This window comes from Staurois parvus, unplaced genomic scaffold, assembly GCF_062004578.1.
Source record: "Staurois parvus isolate SC_StPar_1 unplaced genomic scaffold, SC_StPar_1.0 ptg000018l, whole genome shotgun sequence".
In the NCBI taxonomy this organism is placed as follows: domain Eukaryota; kingdom Metazoa; phylum Chordata; class Amphibia; order Anura; family Ranidae; genus Staurois; species Staurois parvus.
In genome coordinates, this window is record NW_028317814.1 from 17,480,151 (window position 1) to 17,496,837 (window position 16,687).

General features: G+C 42.1%; 1 protein-coding gene across 1 annotated transcript in view; it reads right to left on the bottom strand.

Annotated features, from left to right (window-relative positions):
* COG7 (component of oligomeric golgi complex 7) overlaps positions 1–16,687 on the bottom strand; it is a 96,996-nt gene that overhangs the window by 33,506 nt on the left and 46,803 nt on the right. Inside the window, exons 9-11 of the mRNA XM_089682794.1 lie at positions 13,166–13,293; positions 12,517–12,671; positions 8,539–8,655 (exon numbers count right to left, since the gene is read on the bottom strand). Coding sequence (XP_089538920.1) covers positions 8,539–8,655; positions 12,517–12,671; positions 13,166–13,293 — 400 coding nt within the window. The remainder of the gene's footprint in view (positions 1–8,538; positions 8,656–12,516; positions 12,672–13,165; positions 13,294–16,687) is intronic.

Consider the following 16,687-nt stretch of genomic DNA (forward strand, 5'->3'; position numbering starts at 1 on the left):
CCAAGTATTTGCCTTTTTCTTAAAATGTAAACAAATAATATATAACTAAAAAGGCAATTTTTTTATTTCATAGTCTTGTGCATTTACAACCACTGTTTTTTTGCAGTCTATGTCACCGAGAATGAAAGTGAGAGAAAATAAACAAATTTTGAGTTCCCACCAGAACAGGATTAGAGGGGGAATCTTCTAACAAGATACAAGTGTAGATATCTGCGCCAACTGGAAAAATGTGAATAAAACTATTGTAATCTGCAGGTATTCAGAACCGAAAGGTGTATGAAATCTAAAATGTAATTGCGCTATGTGTAACCGTGAATTGTTTATTTTTATTTTTGCACCATTAATGATGAATTATTAAGGGGTATTCATTCAAATATGTATTCACCGATTTACTGAGTGTGTAGCAATTTACAGTTACACATAGCACAGTTAAAATTTATATTGCATGCACAAATTTTCCAACAAGGACATCTGTTCAAGTGTCAATGTCAGGGACCGCCGCGGCGCCTCCCCTGACGCACGCGCACTAGCGGCGGCTCACGCCGGGACACAAGCACCAGGTCCCGGCGGGCCGCGGCTGACAGGACGCTGTGCATGCGCAGTAGGAGCCGCGGGCGCGCCTCAGGCGGCCAATGACAGCCCGGGGGCGCGTCCCGGGCGGCCAATGACAGTGCAGGGCGCAATATTTAAAGATGCCCTGCACTGTCACAGATTGCCGCAAGGTCTATCTGTGTTCCTGAGTTCCTGTACCTAAGTTATTGACCCTGATTGCCCTGACTACGCTGCCTTCTCCTGTGTTTGACCCGGATTGTCCTGACTACGCTGCCTTCTCCTGTGTTTGACCCGGATTGTCCTGACTACGCTGCCTTCTCCTGTGTTTGACCCGGATTGCCCTGACTATTCTGCCTTCTCCCCTCCTGACTCCCGGCTTGTTTGACCTATCTGCGGACTGACTTATCCTGCTGACCCTGCGTGTGACCTGACTACTCTCCGCCTGCCGATTCTGTACCTCGCCTACCCCACGGGACCACTGCTCGTGATCCATCCTGCTAGGTCCTGCTGGCCTCCTCACATCTGGCTCTCTCGGTACCTATACATCCCCGGAGGTTCCCTCTGCCACTGGTGGGCCTGCTAGGAGGTCGTGACCTGGTCCTGGTCTGTTACAAATCCATCCCCACCATCAGGGGCCCTGGTGAAAGCACAGACAGGGACTTAGACTCCACGCTTTGGGTAGGTCTGTCAAGTGGGCAGCCAGAGGCACCACCTGGCGGATCATAACAGTCAACTGTCCAAAACAGGGCTTCCCTCACTTTGGAAAGATATCCTCTTACTTCCTGTTGAGTCTACAAAAACAGGAAGTGAAGGGATATTTTCCTAATGAGACACGGATTAAAAACAAGAAGATACTGACAGCAGTTTTAACCCTTTACTACAGCATCCAAAATGAAAAATAAAAAAAAAAGTTTTAGTTTTAGATATACTTTAATTCTGTCAGCTATTTGTGAAATTTCAAATGTTGGGCAGAAAATTATGTAAATGAAAGAAGTTGCACACTGTAGACTAACATTTACCAGAACAATTACCCTAGTTTTACTTTTAGGGGGAGATTGTGTTGTCTGCTTGAAGTCTTTTTTTTTTTATGAGCTCAGATTTATCTGGAAGCAAGATTTCATTGTATGCAATTGCTCATAAAAGGTGTAAGGAAAATATGTGTACTTTGAATAGTACCCAAACTGCACCAATTATTTTCACCAAATAGGTTTACAAATGAAAGATTTACTACTTGCAAAAACTCAATTATTCATTTCACATAATACTTCATAAATCATACACGCAGATGGGAAGGCTGTGCCAACTCTTCAAATCAAGTTGTAGGAACTCCATTTAAACTGGCGCCTCAACATAAATGTATTTAATGAACTGCTAGAAAAAATGAGGAGAGCAGAGAAAGGTCAGGAGGACATAGGAGAAGAGAGATGAGATAAAATGTTAGATGGGATGGACTGTAACAAATCCAGTCTCAGCCTAAGGCCCCGTTCAAACAATAAGAAGACTGAACGAATGACCGGGTTCCTCTCCGTCCAGGCCGCTGTCCAACTTGCCGGACCGTGTCTGGGAGAAAGCAAAGAGCCACTCGCTATGGCCACTAGACCTCAAACTCTATTCCCAAAACGTACAAGGGTTCAACTCACCCATCAAGCAGTTGAAAGATTTTCACCATGATTTCCAAATCTCACGAAGAGGCCTTTGATCCACAGGCCTTCTGTCCCATCTCCTTACTGAATGAAGACATGAAGATTTTGGGGAAGATTTTAAGTTTCCGCATTAACAAATATTTACACTCCCTTGTTCACTAGGACCAGGTGGGTTTCATGCCCGGCCGTCAAGCCAGTAATAACATTCGCAAAGTGATCCACTTGATCCATCTATTGATTCATCACAAGATCCCAGGCTTTTTACTCTCCCTTGACATATACAAAGCCTTTGATTCCCTATCTTGGGATTATCTCCATTATGATTTGGAGAGATGGGGCTTTGGGAATTAAATTTTGACTTGGATCTCCACTCTTTATTCCTCCCCTACGGCTCAGGTTAAATACTTCGGCTACCTTTCTACTCCTTTCCCTATATATGGAGGCATTAGGCAGGGGTGTCCATTTTCTCTGATTTTATTTATCTTGGCACTTGAAACTTTAGCCATAACACTTCGAGATAGCCCTAACATTACAGGTAGAGATGAGCGAATTATTCAAAAATTCGATTCGGCTGATTCGCCGAATTTGCGGAATAAATTCGATTCGATGCGAATTTATTCGCTGCGAATTTAACTTATTAAAAGGGTTTCTAGGCTTCAGAGAGCCTTTATATTAGTGCAGAACACTGTACCTTTAATTTAAATGCCCTTGGAGTCTGCTGGGGAAGAGAAATAATACTGTCAGTCAGTATGACATGCAGATGAGTGCCGTCGATCTTAGAATCACCGCACACTTCACTCATTTGGGCAGTCACGGGGCCAAAACCAGAGTGTGGAGCCACAGTGTGGCGGTGGAGGCAGCAGCAATGGGAGGCCATACAGCACCCTATGACAAAAATGGAAACCACCAGCAGTGTGAGGAGACCTGAAAGTGGCACATGGCAGAGTGTGGCGATGGAGACAGCAGCAATGGGAGGCCGTACAGGGACCCATGACACACTCTGGACCTGGCAGCAGCATGAGGAGGCGGTACAGGGGCCCATGGCAGAGTGGCGAAGCGTAAGCAGCTTAAATTGAAGGCCATACAGAGGCCTATGTTAAAAAGTCCCCCCAGCAGCAGCGTGGGGAGACGACTATCAAGAGTCCAATGGCAGAGTGGCAGAGCGGAAGCAGCTTCAATTGAAGGCCAATAGTGGTTGTGAAGCAGAAAGTCAGTTTATTTAGCACAATCGGTCAATTGCAGCTTGCCGTTGGCTGGAAACTGTACGTTTGTGTCACTGGAATGCACTAATCACCCAAAAAATATTACCGCCAGCCGGTGTGTAAATGGATTTAACTCTTTGAACGTACAATAGTGGTTGTGAAGCAGAAAGTCAGTTTATTTTGCACAATCGGCAAACTGCAGCACCAACTGTGCACGACAGCCACCAAAAAAAAAAAAGGGTGTATGTCACTTTAAATTTTCGATTCTTTGATAGCTGTGGCCCTAAGTAACGATTCTGTGTCCCTGAGTAACGATTCTGTGTCCCTGAGTAACGATTCTGTGTCCCTCCCTGAGTAACGATTCTGTGTCCCTGAGTAAGAATTCTGTGTCCCTGAGTAAGAATTCTGTGTCCCTGAGTAACGATTCTGTGGCCCTAACGTCTCTGTGGCCCTAATGCAGGCCATAGATGGGTCGAAAATCGGCCGATTTTCGGATCGTTAGTGGGCTATTTGGTCGGCCGTTTTTCGGTATTTTGGCCGTTTTTTTTTTTCTGTAAAGATGGAAAAAAAATCGGCCGATTTTACCGATCGGCCGATTTTCGCGGCAATAGTGGGCAAATCGGACGATTTTTTGCCGATAAAAAATCTGCGCATCAGCAGTGACCTGCAAAAGGAAGACAAAAAGAAGAAAAAGAAGAAGAGGATGAAGAAGAGGATGAGGATGAAAAAGAAGAGGATGAGGATGAAAAAGAAGAGGATGAGGAAGAAGAGGAAGAAGAAGAGGAAGAAGAAGAGGAAGAGGAAGAGGAAGAGGAAGAAGAGGAAGAAGAAGAAGATGAGGAAGAAGAAGAGGAAGAAGAGGAAGAAGAAGAAGAGGATGAGGAAGAGGATGAGGAAGAAGAGGATGAGGAAGAAGAAGAAGAAGAAGAGGAAGAGGAAGAGGAAGAGGAAGAGGAAGAGGAAGAGGAAGAGGAAGAGGAAGAGGAAGAGGAAGAAGAAGAAGAAGAAGAAGAAGATGAGGAAGAAGAAGATGAGGATGAGGAAGAAGAAGAAGAAGAAGAAGAAGAAGAAGAGGATGAGGATGAAGAAGAAGAAGAGGATGAGGATGAAGAAGAAGAAGAAGAAGAAGAAGAAGAAGAAGAGGATGAGGATGAAGAAGAAGAGGATGAGGAAGAAGAGGATGAGGATGAAGAAGAAGAAGAAGAGGATGAGGATGAAGAAGAAGAAGAGGATGAAGAAGAAGAGGATGAGGATGAAGAAGAAGAGGATGAGGATGAAGAAGAAGAAGAAGAGGATGAGGATGAAGAAGAGGAAGAGGATGAGGATGAGGAAGAAGAAGAAGAAGATGAGGAAGAAGAAGAGGATGAGGATGAAGAAGAAGATGAGGATGAGGATGAAGAAGAAGAAGAGGATGAGGAAGAAGAAGAAGAGGAAGAGGATGATGAAGAAGAGGAAGAGGATGATGAAGAAGAAGAAGAAGATGATGAAGAAGAAGAAGAAGATGAGGATGAAGAAGAAGAAGAGGATGAGGAAGAAGAAGAAGAAGAAGGAGAAGAAGAGGATGAGGAAGAAGAAGAAGAAGAAGAGGATGAGGAAGAAGAAGAGGATGAGGATGAAGAAGAAGAAGAAGAGGAGGATGAGGATGATGAAGAAGAAGATGAGGATGAGGATGAAGAAGAAGATGAGGATGAGGATGAAGAAGAAGAAGAGGATGAGGAAGAAGAAGAAGAGGATGAAGAAGAGGAAGAGGATGATGAAGAAGAAGATGAGGATGAAGAAGAAGAAGAGGATGAGGAAGAAGAAGAGGATGAGGAAGAAGAAGAGGATGAGGAAGAAGAAGAAGAAGAGGATGAGGATGAAGAAGAAGAAGAAGAGGAGGATGAGGATGAAGAAGAAGAAGAAGAGGATGAGGATGATGAAGAAGAGGATGAGGATGAAGAAGAAGAGGATGAAGAAGAAGAGGATGAGGATGAAGAAGAAGAAGAAGAAGAGGATGAGGATGAAGAAGAAGAGGATGAGGATGATGAAGAAGAAGAGGATGAGGATGAAGAAGATGAGGATGAAGAAGAAGAAGATGAGGATAAAGAAGAAGAGGATGAGGAAGAAGAAGAAGAGGATGAGGATGAAGAAGAAGAAGAGGATGAGGATGAAGAAGAAGAAGAGGATGAGGATGAAGAAGAAGAAGAGGATGAGGAAGAAGAAGAAGAAGAGGATGAGGAAGAAGAAGAAGATGAGGATGAAGAAGAAGAGGATGAGGATGAGGAAGAATAATTTGAAGAAGAGGATGAGGATGAAGAAGAAGAAGAAGAGGATGAGGATGAAGAAGAAGAAGAGGATGAGGAAGAAGAAGATGAGGATGAGGAAGAAGAAGAAGAAGAAGAAGAAGAAGAAGAAGAAGAAGAAGAAGAGGAAGAGGAAGAGGAAGAGGAAGAAGAAGAAGAAGAAGAAGAAGAGGATGAAGAAGAAGAAGAGGATGAGGATGAATTAGAGGATGAGGATGAATAAGATGAAGAAGAAGAGGATGATGGTGAGGAAGAAGAAGAAGAAGAAGAAGAAGAAGAAGAGGAGGAGGATGAGGATGAAGAAGAAGAAGAGGATGAGGATGAAGAAGAGGATGAGGATGAAGAAGAAGAAGAGGATGAGGATGAAGAAGAAGAAGAAGAGGATGAGGATGAAGAAGAAGAGAACGAGGATGAAGAAGAGGATGAGGATGAAGAAGAAGAAGAAGAGGATGAGGATGAAGAAGAAGAGGATGAGGATGAAGAAGAAGAGGATGAAGAAGAAGAAGAGGATGAAGAAGAAGAAGAAGAAGAAGAAGAAGAAGAAGAAGGATGAAAATAAGAAGAATTCCATTCCAGCAAAAAGTGTATCTGCAGAGAGCTCCGCTATTTCTGACAGTTCTCTGACAGTTCCTTCACATTTACAGCGGTTGAAACATTGTATCTATTTGTTTCCGAATAAAAACATCTGTATCCTAAATGGAAACAAATAGATACAATGTTTCAACCGCTGTAAATGTGAAGGAACTGTCAGAGAACTGTCAGAAATAGCGGAGCTCTCTGCAGGGACACTTTTTGCCGGCTGTAGAAGGGATGAAAATCGGCCGATCGGGGAAAATTCGATTTATGCATCCGAAGTTTGCCAATTTTCGGATTCGGCGCGAATCGAGTTTTTCCTAATATTCGAAACGAATTCCACTTCGCCAAGTTCGATTCGCTCATCTCTAATTACAGGTATTCCCTATGCAGGCACACAATACAAGATGAACCTTTTTGCAAACGACGCTCTCCTAAAGTTAACCAACCCCATCACTAGTCTTCTGAACCTGCAATCTATTCTAACTCGTTTTTCCGTATTGTCAGGTCTCCACATTAACCCTCAAAAAACTACAGCCTTGAATGTCTCACTCTCTCCATCTATGGTGACACACACTCAGGCTAGCCACCCCTATCGTTGGGCGGTTTCCTCACTAGATTATCAGGATATCAAGCTAACTTCTTCCTATGCTACTCTTTTTGCGACCAATTACTACCCATTACTGAGACACGTCACCTCTCTTTTGCACTCTTGGCAATTCCCTTCCCTTTCCTGGATTGCGTGTATTCACACGGTTAAAATGACTCTGCTCCGTAAAATATTATACTATTTCAGAACCCTACCGATTCAAGTGCCCTCCTTTTTCTCACGCTTGCTACAGAATAGACTTCTCTCCTTTATTTGGGCCTACCCTGTCACGCCACATCCTGTACACCCATAGGCTGAGTGGAGGTTTGGGAGTCCCTAATGTCTTCAAAGATTACATGGCAGCACAAATTTCTCAACTCTCTGTTCTTCATGCTTCCACGAACATCCCCTTTTGGGTACTTCTAGAGAACCCTAACTGCTCCCCGGTCCCTATGACGGCACTCACTTGGCTCCCCCATAAGCTTCGTCCCGCTTCCCTTAGCCCCCTAATGATTCACAGCCTGTGCATCTGGGACTCCGTGCGTTACTCAGGCAATCTCAGGTCTCCTTATCTGCCTCTCCCCCCAAATTTTCAACAATCATTTTCTCTTACAAAGAGAGAATTTAGTTCAGCTAACCGTTCTTCATAGCTCAGCCCTTCCATGCCTCGTATCAGTTTGGTTGCCCTTTTCTGCACGTTGTCCAGTTCCCCAATGTTCTTTTTGTGAATTGGTGCCCAAAACCGAACTGCATATTCCAGATGAAGTCATACTAATGATTTGTATCGGGGTAAAATGATGTCTCTTTTCTGGAGTCTCTACCTCTTATAATATTGAAAGTATTTTGATAGCTTTAGAAACTGCAGCTTGGCATTGCATCCTATTACTAAGTCTATGATCAACCAGATCCTTCTCCACCACTGACTTCCCCACTTGTACTCTCCCTAGTATGTATGGTGCATGCATGTTTTTAGCCCGGAGAACATAACTTTACATTTATCAACATTAAGTTGAGATAACAAAAGGAAGTATTTTTAATATGAAACCAAGATCAAGAACATGGAAACATAACTTCAAACTAACTGGAGAAAGGCTAACCTTAGAAAGTACTATTTTACAGAAAGGGTAGTTGATGTTTGATAAAGATTCCCAGCAGAGGTAGTGAGTCAGTCAACAGTAAGTGGCTTGGGACAGACCTAGATCTACACTCAGACAAAAAACTAGCCCAAAAAAAAAAAACCCCAAAAAACAAAACCCAAAACAACCCCCCCTCCTCCTCAAAAAAAAAATTTAAAAAATGTATAGAAAAAAAAAAAAACACAAAATATGAGAGATATGAGTAGAGATGTGATATGGGAAAAAATAAGAGCAACAAGAGGAATTGTGATAGAGAGAGTAGAGGAGAGGCGATACAAGAGAACAGCAGAGACGAGAGGTGACAGGATAAGATACCAGAGAAGAATAAGAAGTAAAAAGGAACGTCCGGCTTCGGTCTACAACCTCAGGCCTAAAGAGAAATGGGCTCTTCTCATTGGTGTCTCATGCTTTCTCTTTGTTTCCAGTATTAGCAGTTTATCCACAGCATTATTTTCACATTCACTGTTTTTTGAGTTTGGCAACTTAAGTCAAAAAGAATGCAATCTTTCCACTATATACCCTACAAACCGCACACACAAGTCTCTGCCCAAGGAACATTACCTGACTGAGTTTTGGAAGGCTGCCCAGTCTTCCAGGAATAGGGAATCAGAAGGCACATTGTCCAATTTGTACTTCTTCCTTATTGACTGTAGCGTGTTTGTGTAATCTGACACATATCTGGGAAATAGAGAACACAACAAATGAAAGGAGCTGGAGCAAAACCATAACGCGACGCTTCTTACACACCTGTATGTCAAGCGGCACCAAATGTAGTGTGATTGCCAGCAATGTAAGCAAAGCTGGGTTTTGCCTTTGTTTAATAGGAGATATGCCAGTAAATGCTGATAACGATATCCCCCAATAAGTTAACCGCACCCGATTTATTCTGGCACGACAGCTATCCTGGAAAAGAGCCAATTGCTACACTGCCTGGGACAAAGTGCTGATGCAACAGACATTGCATATGTTAGCATTTTATTCAAAGCTGAACTCCAGGTATGATCTTAATTACATAGTTACGTTGGTCCACCTTGGACCAATGTAAGTACGCATATCTCATACCTGAGGGATGGCTGGAGAAGCGGATATCCATGCAGTAGGGCCAAAATTATGGAATCTGTGCCGAGTGGCTGCTCTGCTGCACACTGACCACAGAAGGTCACCTACTTTACACTGCTGCCATTTAGAGAACACCTTGTATTTTTTTTAATGAATGCAAGGCATTCTCCATTTGGGGAAGGTGGAGAGAAGGGGCCGTGACAGCTACAGCTGTTAAAGATGGAAAGTCATGCAAAGTGTCTCCTCTTTCTAGTGGCTAAACTACAAATCACTGTGGAAGATACACTAAAGAAGTAAAGTACTGTATGTATGTTCACTTTGCTTAGTTAATGAGGTGAAGTTCAGAGAAAATCTGTTTCACAAAGAATACCAAATCATGAATATTTAAAAAAACAAAAAAACACACAACACAATTTGTTGTCACTGTAAGTATCTTCTGCTCCGTTTTTTTTTCCTTTTCATTCATACACTCAGACTTGCCCAGGTTCATAAAAGATTTCCTTTAAGCAAAACTTAAAATAACAACCATTACTTATAGTGATATTAAAGGCAATTTTTTTTAAAAATAACAAACATGTTATATTTACCTGCTCTCTGCAGTGGTTTTGCACAGAGCAGCCCCAATCCTCCTCTTCTCCGGTTCCCCACCGGCGCTCCTGGACCCTCCCTCCTGCCAGGTGCCCCCAGAGTAAGCAGCCTGCTATGGGAGCACCCAAGCAGGCTCGCTCCGGAGCTGCTGCTCTGCATGTCCATTCACACACAGAGCCACAGCTCAGCTCCGTCCCGCCACACCCCCCTCTCTCCTCTTTGGCTCACTGGCTGTGGCTGAAAACAGCAGGAGCCAATGGCTCCCACTGCTGTCTCAGCCAATGAGGAGGAAGAGTCCCCAGAGAGCCGAGGCTCTTGCGCATATCAGTGGATCGCAATGGACTCGGTTAAGTATTAGGGGGGCTGCTGCACACAGAAGGTTTTTAACCTTCATGCATAGAATGCATGAAGGTAAAAAACCTTGAGCCTTTACAACTAAAAGTGAGGCTCCTTGATATGTACCATAAAGCGCAAGAGAATACCTTCACTGCACATAGGAGAAATAGCAGAAGCATATAGAATTTTATGACAGTTGATAGACCTTGTAAAAGCTAATGGTAATGGATTAAAAAAAAAGGGACTAAAAGGGTCAGTATACGCAAAATTCATATTTCAGCCACAAAAAGTGCACTCATGGATACTCGAACAGTGAAATCTCAAAGTATAACTAAAGGAAAAGATATTTATTGCTGTCTGTACCCCCATTAAGGAGATTCACTCTCTATTTGTCGTGTTTATCCTTATCATTGAAAGTGAAAGTAAAAGAAATTCCCAAATTATGGGATGTCCCCTGAAATTTTAAAGTGGGGAAATCTTCCAACGGGGACACTAGTTCTGGTCACCCCTGGCCCCCAAGGAATTCCCTTACTTTTCTGGGATTTCTTCTCACTTCCTGTTTGGCTATGGGCAGGAAGTGAAGGGAAATCTCAGCAATGGGACACAGATGGCAGAAAAAAATCTGACAGAGGTTATGACCCTCCCTTGCTCTATCCAAAATTAAAAAAATTTTTGCCTATAGTTCTACTTTAACATAAATCCTGTTCCACTTCACCTATGTGTTTTGGGTGTTCTCCATCTGTGAGCATTCTTCCACCTTCCATTGCCTTCTCAATCATATAAACTAAAACAACTAGGAGAGTTAAAACCCCTCATAATGGCCACAGCAGGTATGCAAAGCCAGGAGTAAAAGTGTACAGATCTTACCAATACACTCACCGAGATAGAAGATAATGTTAGGTGGTTTGTTTCTCTACCATTTACTAAATACTGAATAATCAATTTTGGGAGGAGTAACCCTCTCTGGTAAAATAGTAAAATCTCTGGATTTAAACACAGCTGAAATGTCTACAAAGGGTTACATAATTTCTTCACTTTATCAAACTCAGATCTACCCTCTACACTTAGATTGTACGCCCCTTGAGGGTTAGGGACTGATGTGAATGTATAATATATATGTGTAAAGCGCTGCGTAAAATTGACGGCGATATATAAGTACCTGAAATAAATAAATAAAATACACAACGGTTACACTGAACCAGGTCCTAAACCTCTAACCTACGTTTGGCAAAACTATGGATTCACCTCTACATCACTCTACTGATTTATAAATTGATCTGACCGTAGTAATCAGCATGGTATGTTGCCTAAAGAACAAATTCCACTGCCATGGACTCCCCCCCCCCCCCCCCCCCCACACACACACACTTTTAAATTAACTAGCTGAATTCTAGGCACTACCAACTGGTACCACTAACTTCAGAAGGCATTTGCTGCAGGGTGTCCAAGAAAACCTGAAAAACTCAGGCATTTGAATGTGCTAATTTTGACTTTCAACACTAAGGCACACTTCTAAGGCGTTTCATATACTGCCTCAACCTTTTTATTAAAATATATTTTTTTTATGTGGAGCAGCCCCTGGTGACTTCATACATTTGCTTTAGAGAGGCCCAAAATTAGTATGGTACTGGGACTCTGTGATCACTCAAATAATTCAATCCATACTGTATAGTAACTTGTTCCTAACATTTACTGTACCTTAGGTAATTTGATACAGCTAACTTAGACCCATCTGCAACATTATCAGCAGCCAGTTTGTTATTTGCAGCCCGTATGTTGGGGGGTGCTCAGATGGGTCTCAGCCTTTCCCCCTACACTAAGAGAATGATTTGTTGAAGTCCATGACCTTCTTGCTTTTGAAAAAATCATGTATGAAAAGAGGTGTGTGCATCATAAATTCTATGAGGTCTGGGATACATAGCAAGCTGCTACTCAACGGATTATATCATAACATCCTTGCCCCTCTACTCCCCCCCCCCCCCTTTTTTTTCGTCTTTGGACTCTCTGAGGGTTGAGGCTGGGTGCTCAAAATAACTTTACCGCATTTATGATTGGTTATAATAACCGAGAAATTGAACACAGGGGTGTCTATTTTTCTTTTTCCTTAAAGAAGTGGGGCCAAAGCTTTTTTGGCCTTACTTCTCCTGTGGATCACAGGAGAGTAGTTCATTAGGCTCTGAAGACTGAGAAATGAGTGATTAGAGGCCTTTGATTGCTTGGTTCTCAGTCTTAGAAGCAGTGGGGGACCGATCCTCCATCCACCTAGGTGAGTATAATTTTTTTTAAATACCCCATACTTCTCTTTTAAAGTCTCTAAATTCTCTTCTTTATGTGAAAAAGTCCAATTGTCTATGTGCTGCTTGATACTATCCTCATTTTAGGTGTTGGGAGTAATACTTTGTGTGTTTTAGTTGTCTGTCTCTGTACAAAGAAGAACAAAAACCGCTCTTTTTCAAAAATAAAATTCATTTTTTTTAAAAAAAGTAATGTATATACACACACAATAATGCAGAGTCTATATATACAGCAGATGTGCCAATGAAAAGTCATACTTACTTTTTAAATAAAGCTTGTAGTGCTTGCAGAAGACCACAGACTCCAAGGCCATCTGTCAGTTTGATACAACGCTCCACAGCACCTGAAGCCAGGCTGAAGAGCCGAGATACCGAGTGTGAGAGTTCTTGGACACAGTCTAGAACCTCCCCATGTTCCTAAAAGGCATAAACGTCCACAGTAAGATCTATCTGACAGTAAAGGTAGCACCAATTCTACTTGCAAGCTAGGATTTTGTTTAACACAGGCAGCTGTTGAAAACATGAAAACCAACCACTTTACTTCCTTTACTTGGTAAACAGATGTCACAAGCTGGAATGGACTTATCAGGAGTTTTTTTTACTTGCCGAGTCCATTTTCCACCCCCAGCTGCACCTGACAAGCAGGTTACTGCTCCCATAGAAATACAATTGTCGTGTAATTTGGCTAAAAAAACAGTTACAGACGTCTCATGTCCATAGCTCACTCCAGAAGAAGCTGGTTATGTTGATGGTGACATCTAATTACTGGTATCCAGGATGACCAGCATGGGATTCAGCTTAACAGTAAACTTACAACTGAAATGCCATATTATAGTTTGACTGGCTTTTAATAATGCAACATTACTTCTCATATGTTCAGTCAGCTCCCATAGCAGGTTTGACGTTCTTACCAATGGGATGGCACTGATTTGTATAAGAAGATGAGACTCCTCCAGGTCACCATACTGCAGCTGGAAAGGTTTATAGGCTCCATATAGAGCTTCTACCAGTTCTGCCAACTTCACCAAATTGTGCTCCCCTAACACAGAAACCAGATCACAGTCATCATATGATTAATTTCTTACAAGCTCAGTACACACTCACAGGCCACTTTATTAGGTACACCTTGCTAGTACCGGGTTGGACCCCCTTTTGCCTTCAGAACTGCCTTAATTCTTCATGGCATAGATTCAATGAGGTGTTGGAAACATTCCTCAGAGATTTTGCTCCATATTGACACGAGTTACTCTTGCCTTTCTATCATCTCGAACCAGTCTGCCCATTTTGCTCTGACCTCTCATATCAACAAGGCATTTTCATCCACTCAATTGCTGCTTACTAGATATTTTCTCTTTTTCGAACCATTTTCTTTAAACCCTAGGGATGGTTGTGCATGAAAATCCCAGTAGATCAGCAGTTTTTGAAATACTCAGACCAACCTGTCTGGCACCCACAAACATGCCATGTTCAAAGTCACTTAAATACCCTTTCTTACCCATTCCAATGCTCGGTTTGAACTTCAGCAAGTCGTCTTCACCATGTCTACATGCATTAAGTTGCTGCCATGTGATTGGCTGATTAGCAATTTGTGTTACCAAGCAATTTAACAGGTGTAGCTAATAAAGTGGGCTGTGAGTGTATATGTGTATCTATTTATGAATATACATCAATCAGAAATCACACAACATTTTGCTTGATGAAGCAACCATACACTATATAATGGGGTATGCAGCGCTAGAAGTAAATATCAAACCAAGAGGGTGTCACCATATACAGTAACAACAATATCGGACATGGATTGTTCATATGGTGTATCCGGAAGGCAAATGGATATGATTCTATGTTGTTCCAAATTCAGCTCGATAGAATGTAAAAAATAGTGCGGTTATGCGCTTACCACAAATACATACAATATAGGGATTGTATGTAAATCCTCAGCAACAAGGCATCATGGTCTGGTCAGCAGCATGAGCAGCATATGGTCACATCAGGACATCAGGGTCTGGTCAGCAGCATGAGTAGTATCCGGTTACCATAGCGGGCATTCAGGGATGGTGGTGCACACCTTTTTAGGGGTCCTTTCAGACTCACCAGTAGGTCCAACGCTGTCCAGGCATCCAATGATTCCTTATTCCAGATCACCACCTTGCAAAGCTCATTAAAAACGAGCCAGGAGGCAAGAAGGTATCAATGGTGAAATACGTTTATTCAAAGTAAAATAAGCAGATAAAAGGAAGGGACTCACATCAGCATAAACCGATATATCCAGGTCTCACACATAGGAACCCTGGTGGCTAGTGGTTCCATCGGCATGAAGGACATGCATCCAGGTCTGTTTTAAATGTCCCTGGTGGTTAGTGGTTTCATCAATAGAAAAATATATATATGACCAGATTCTCAGCCACCCAGGTCTGGTATAAAGATTCCCCTGGTGGTTAGTGGTTCCCTGGTGGTGTAGGCGTCAATTGGGTGGATCCCCTAACATGTTTCGAGCAAACGCTCGTTTTCAACGACCCCTTTGAAAATGAGCGTTCGCTTGAAACATGTCCGATATTGTTGTTACTGTATATGGTGACACCCTCTTGGTTTGAAATTTACTTCTAGCGCTGCATACCCCATTTTTGATATATTTCACGTTTAAGGTACTGAGGATTACCCTGTATGTTAGCTGCTTATTCCGCTAGTTTGCGCTCACTTACCTTACTCTTTATATATACACTATGTAACCAAACGTTTGTAGGCATCTGACCATCACACCGACCTATGTATATGGGCAAAAGTATGTGAACTCCCTTCCGAAAAGAGTTCCATTGTTTTAGCCAGTTGTGTGCTTCTAACATTGTGGTAACAGTATAGTCCTTTTCTGTTCCAGCATGGAAATGAAGAGTTTAGTGCAGAGGAACCTAAAGTGGCCTACACAGAGCCCTAACTTTCACCCTACTGAACACCTTTGGGAAGAATTAGAATGCCGAATGTGAGTCAGGACTTCTTATCCAATATAATACCTTACTTTTTGTGACTGAATGGACACAAATTTCCACAGATACAGTCCCATATTTTGTGGAAAGACTCTCCAGAAGAGTGAAGGCTGTTATAACCACAAAAGAGGATCAAACCCACATTAACGTATACGGCTTTGCAATGAGATATCTAACAAGCTCTTATATGTGTGATGGTCGATGATGGAGCGGGATGGGGTGGGGACCAGGGCTGAGGCCCATTGTCTGTGTCTATGGATACAGACACAGAGCCCACATGAGTGCCCCCATAGAAAGCGGCTTGCTAGGAGGGCACTTAAAGAGGAGGAGCCAGAAGCACTGGCGGGGGACCCGAAGGGAGGAGGATCGGGGTTGCTCACTGCAATTCCATCGCACAGAGCAGATAAATATAAGCCAGTTTGTTACTTGAAGAAAAAACGAAAAAAAAAAAAAAACACTATATAGAGTTTAAAAATCACTTTAAGCACCACTTTTTCTTGGAGCCCACTGCAGCAGATTTAACTAAACCTACCCAAACCAACCAATCATTCAGTATCCAGTCAGGCATTACATGTTATTGCTAGATCTAAAGAATAGAGATCAGATATTGTAAGTTAGAAAAGGCTGTTTAATCCCTAGGCTGGTCAAACATTATACAATTTTCCAAAATCCATATAATATGAGGTAAAACCTAAAACAACACTTTAAATTGTATCCAATAAGGCAGGACTTTGCACTATATAGTTGAAGGTAAACCTAAAGGAAATTGTAAGAAAACTGTATAATGTATGGCCAGACCAACACAGGTGTTAGAAGGCAGTTTAAGGGCTGGCTCACACCAGATGCAGTCCAGTGCATTATTAATCTGCATCAAAATGCATGCACAGTGTTTTCCATGTACTTCAATAGCCCTAAATTACACCAGTGCAGTGCATTCCAGTGCGGTCAACAAAAAAGTAGAACATGCTGCATTTTAGGTTTCAGTTTAAAATTAGAAGACTATGTTTGTCCTTTTTTATGCCTGAATGAGTGCAGTGCTTACAGCTGTTTTATCTAAAACATGGCTTTCCTGTATAGTTCAAGAACCTTTCCCTTTGAAGTGGTTTTAGTTAATTATACCTTTCTAATCTGCTACTGCTAATATAAGCCTGCTGAAAATGTGACTCATGCAAACCCATTCACTTACTGCAGACATACAGTGCCTTGAAAAAGTATTCATACCCCTTGAAATTGTCCACTTTTTGTCATGTTACAACCAAAAACATAAATGTATTTTATTGGGATTTTATGTGATAGACCAACACAAAGTGGCACATAATTGTGAGGTGGAAAGAAAATGATTTTTTAATTTTTTTTTACAAATATCTGAAAAGTGTGGCGTGAATTTGTATTCAGCCTCCCGGAGTCAATACTTTGTAGAATCACTTTTCCCTGCAATCACAGTTGCAAGTCTTT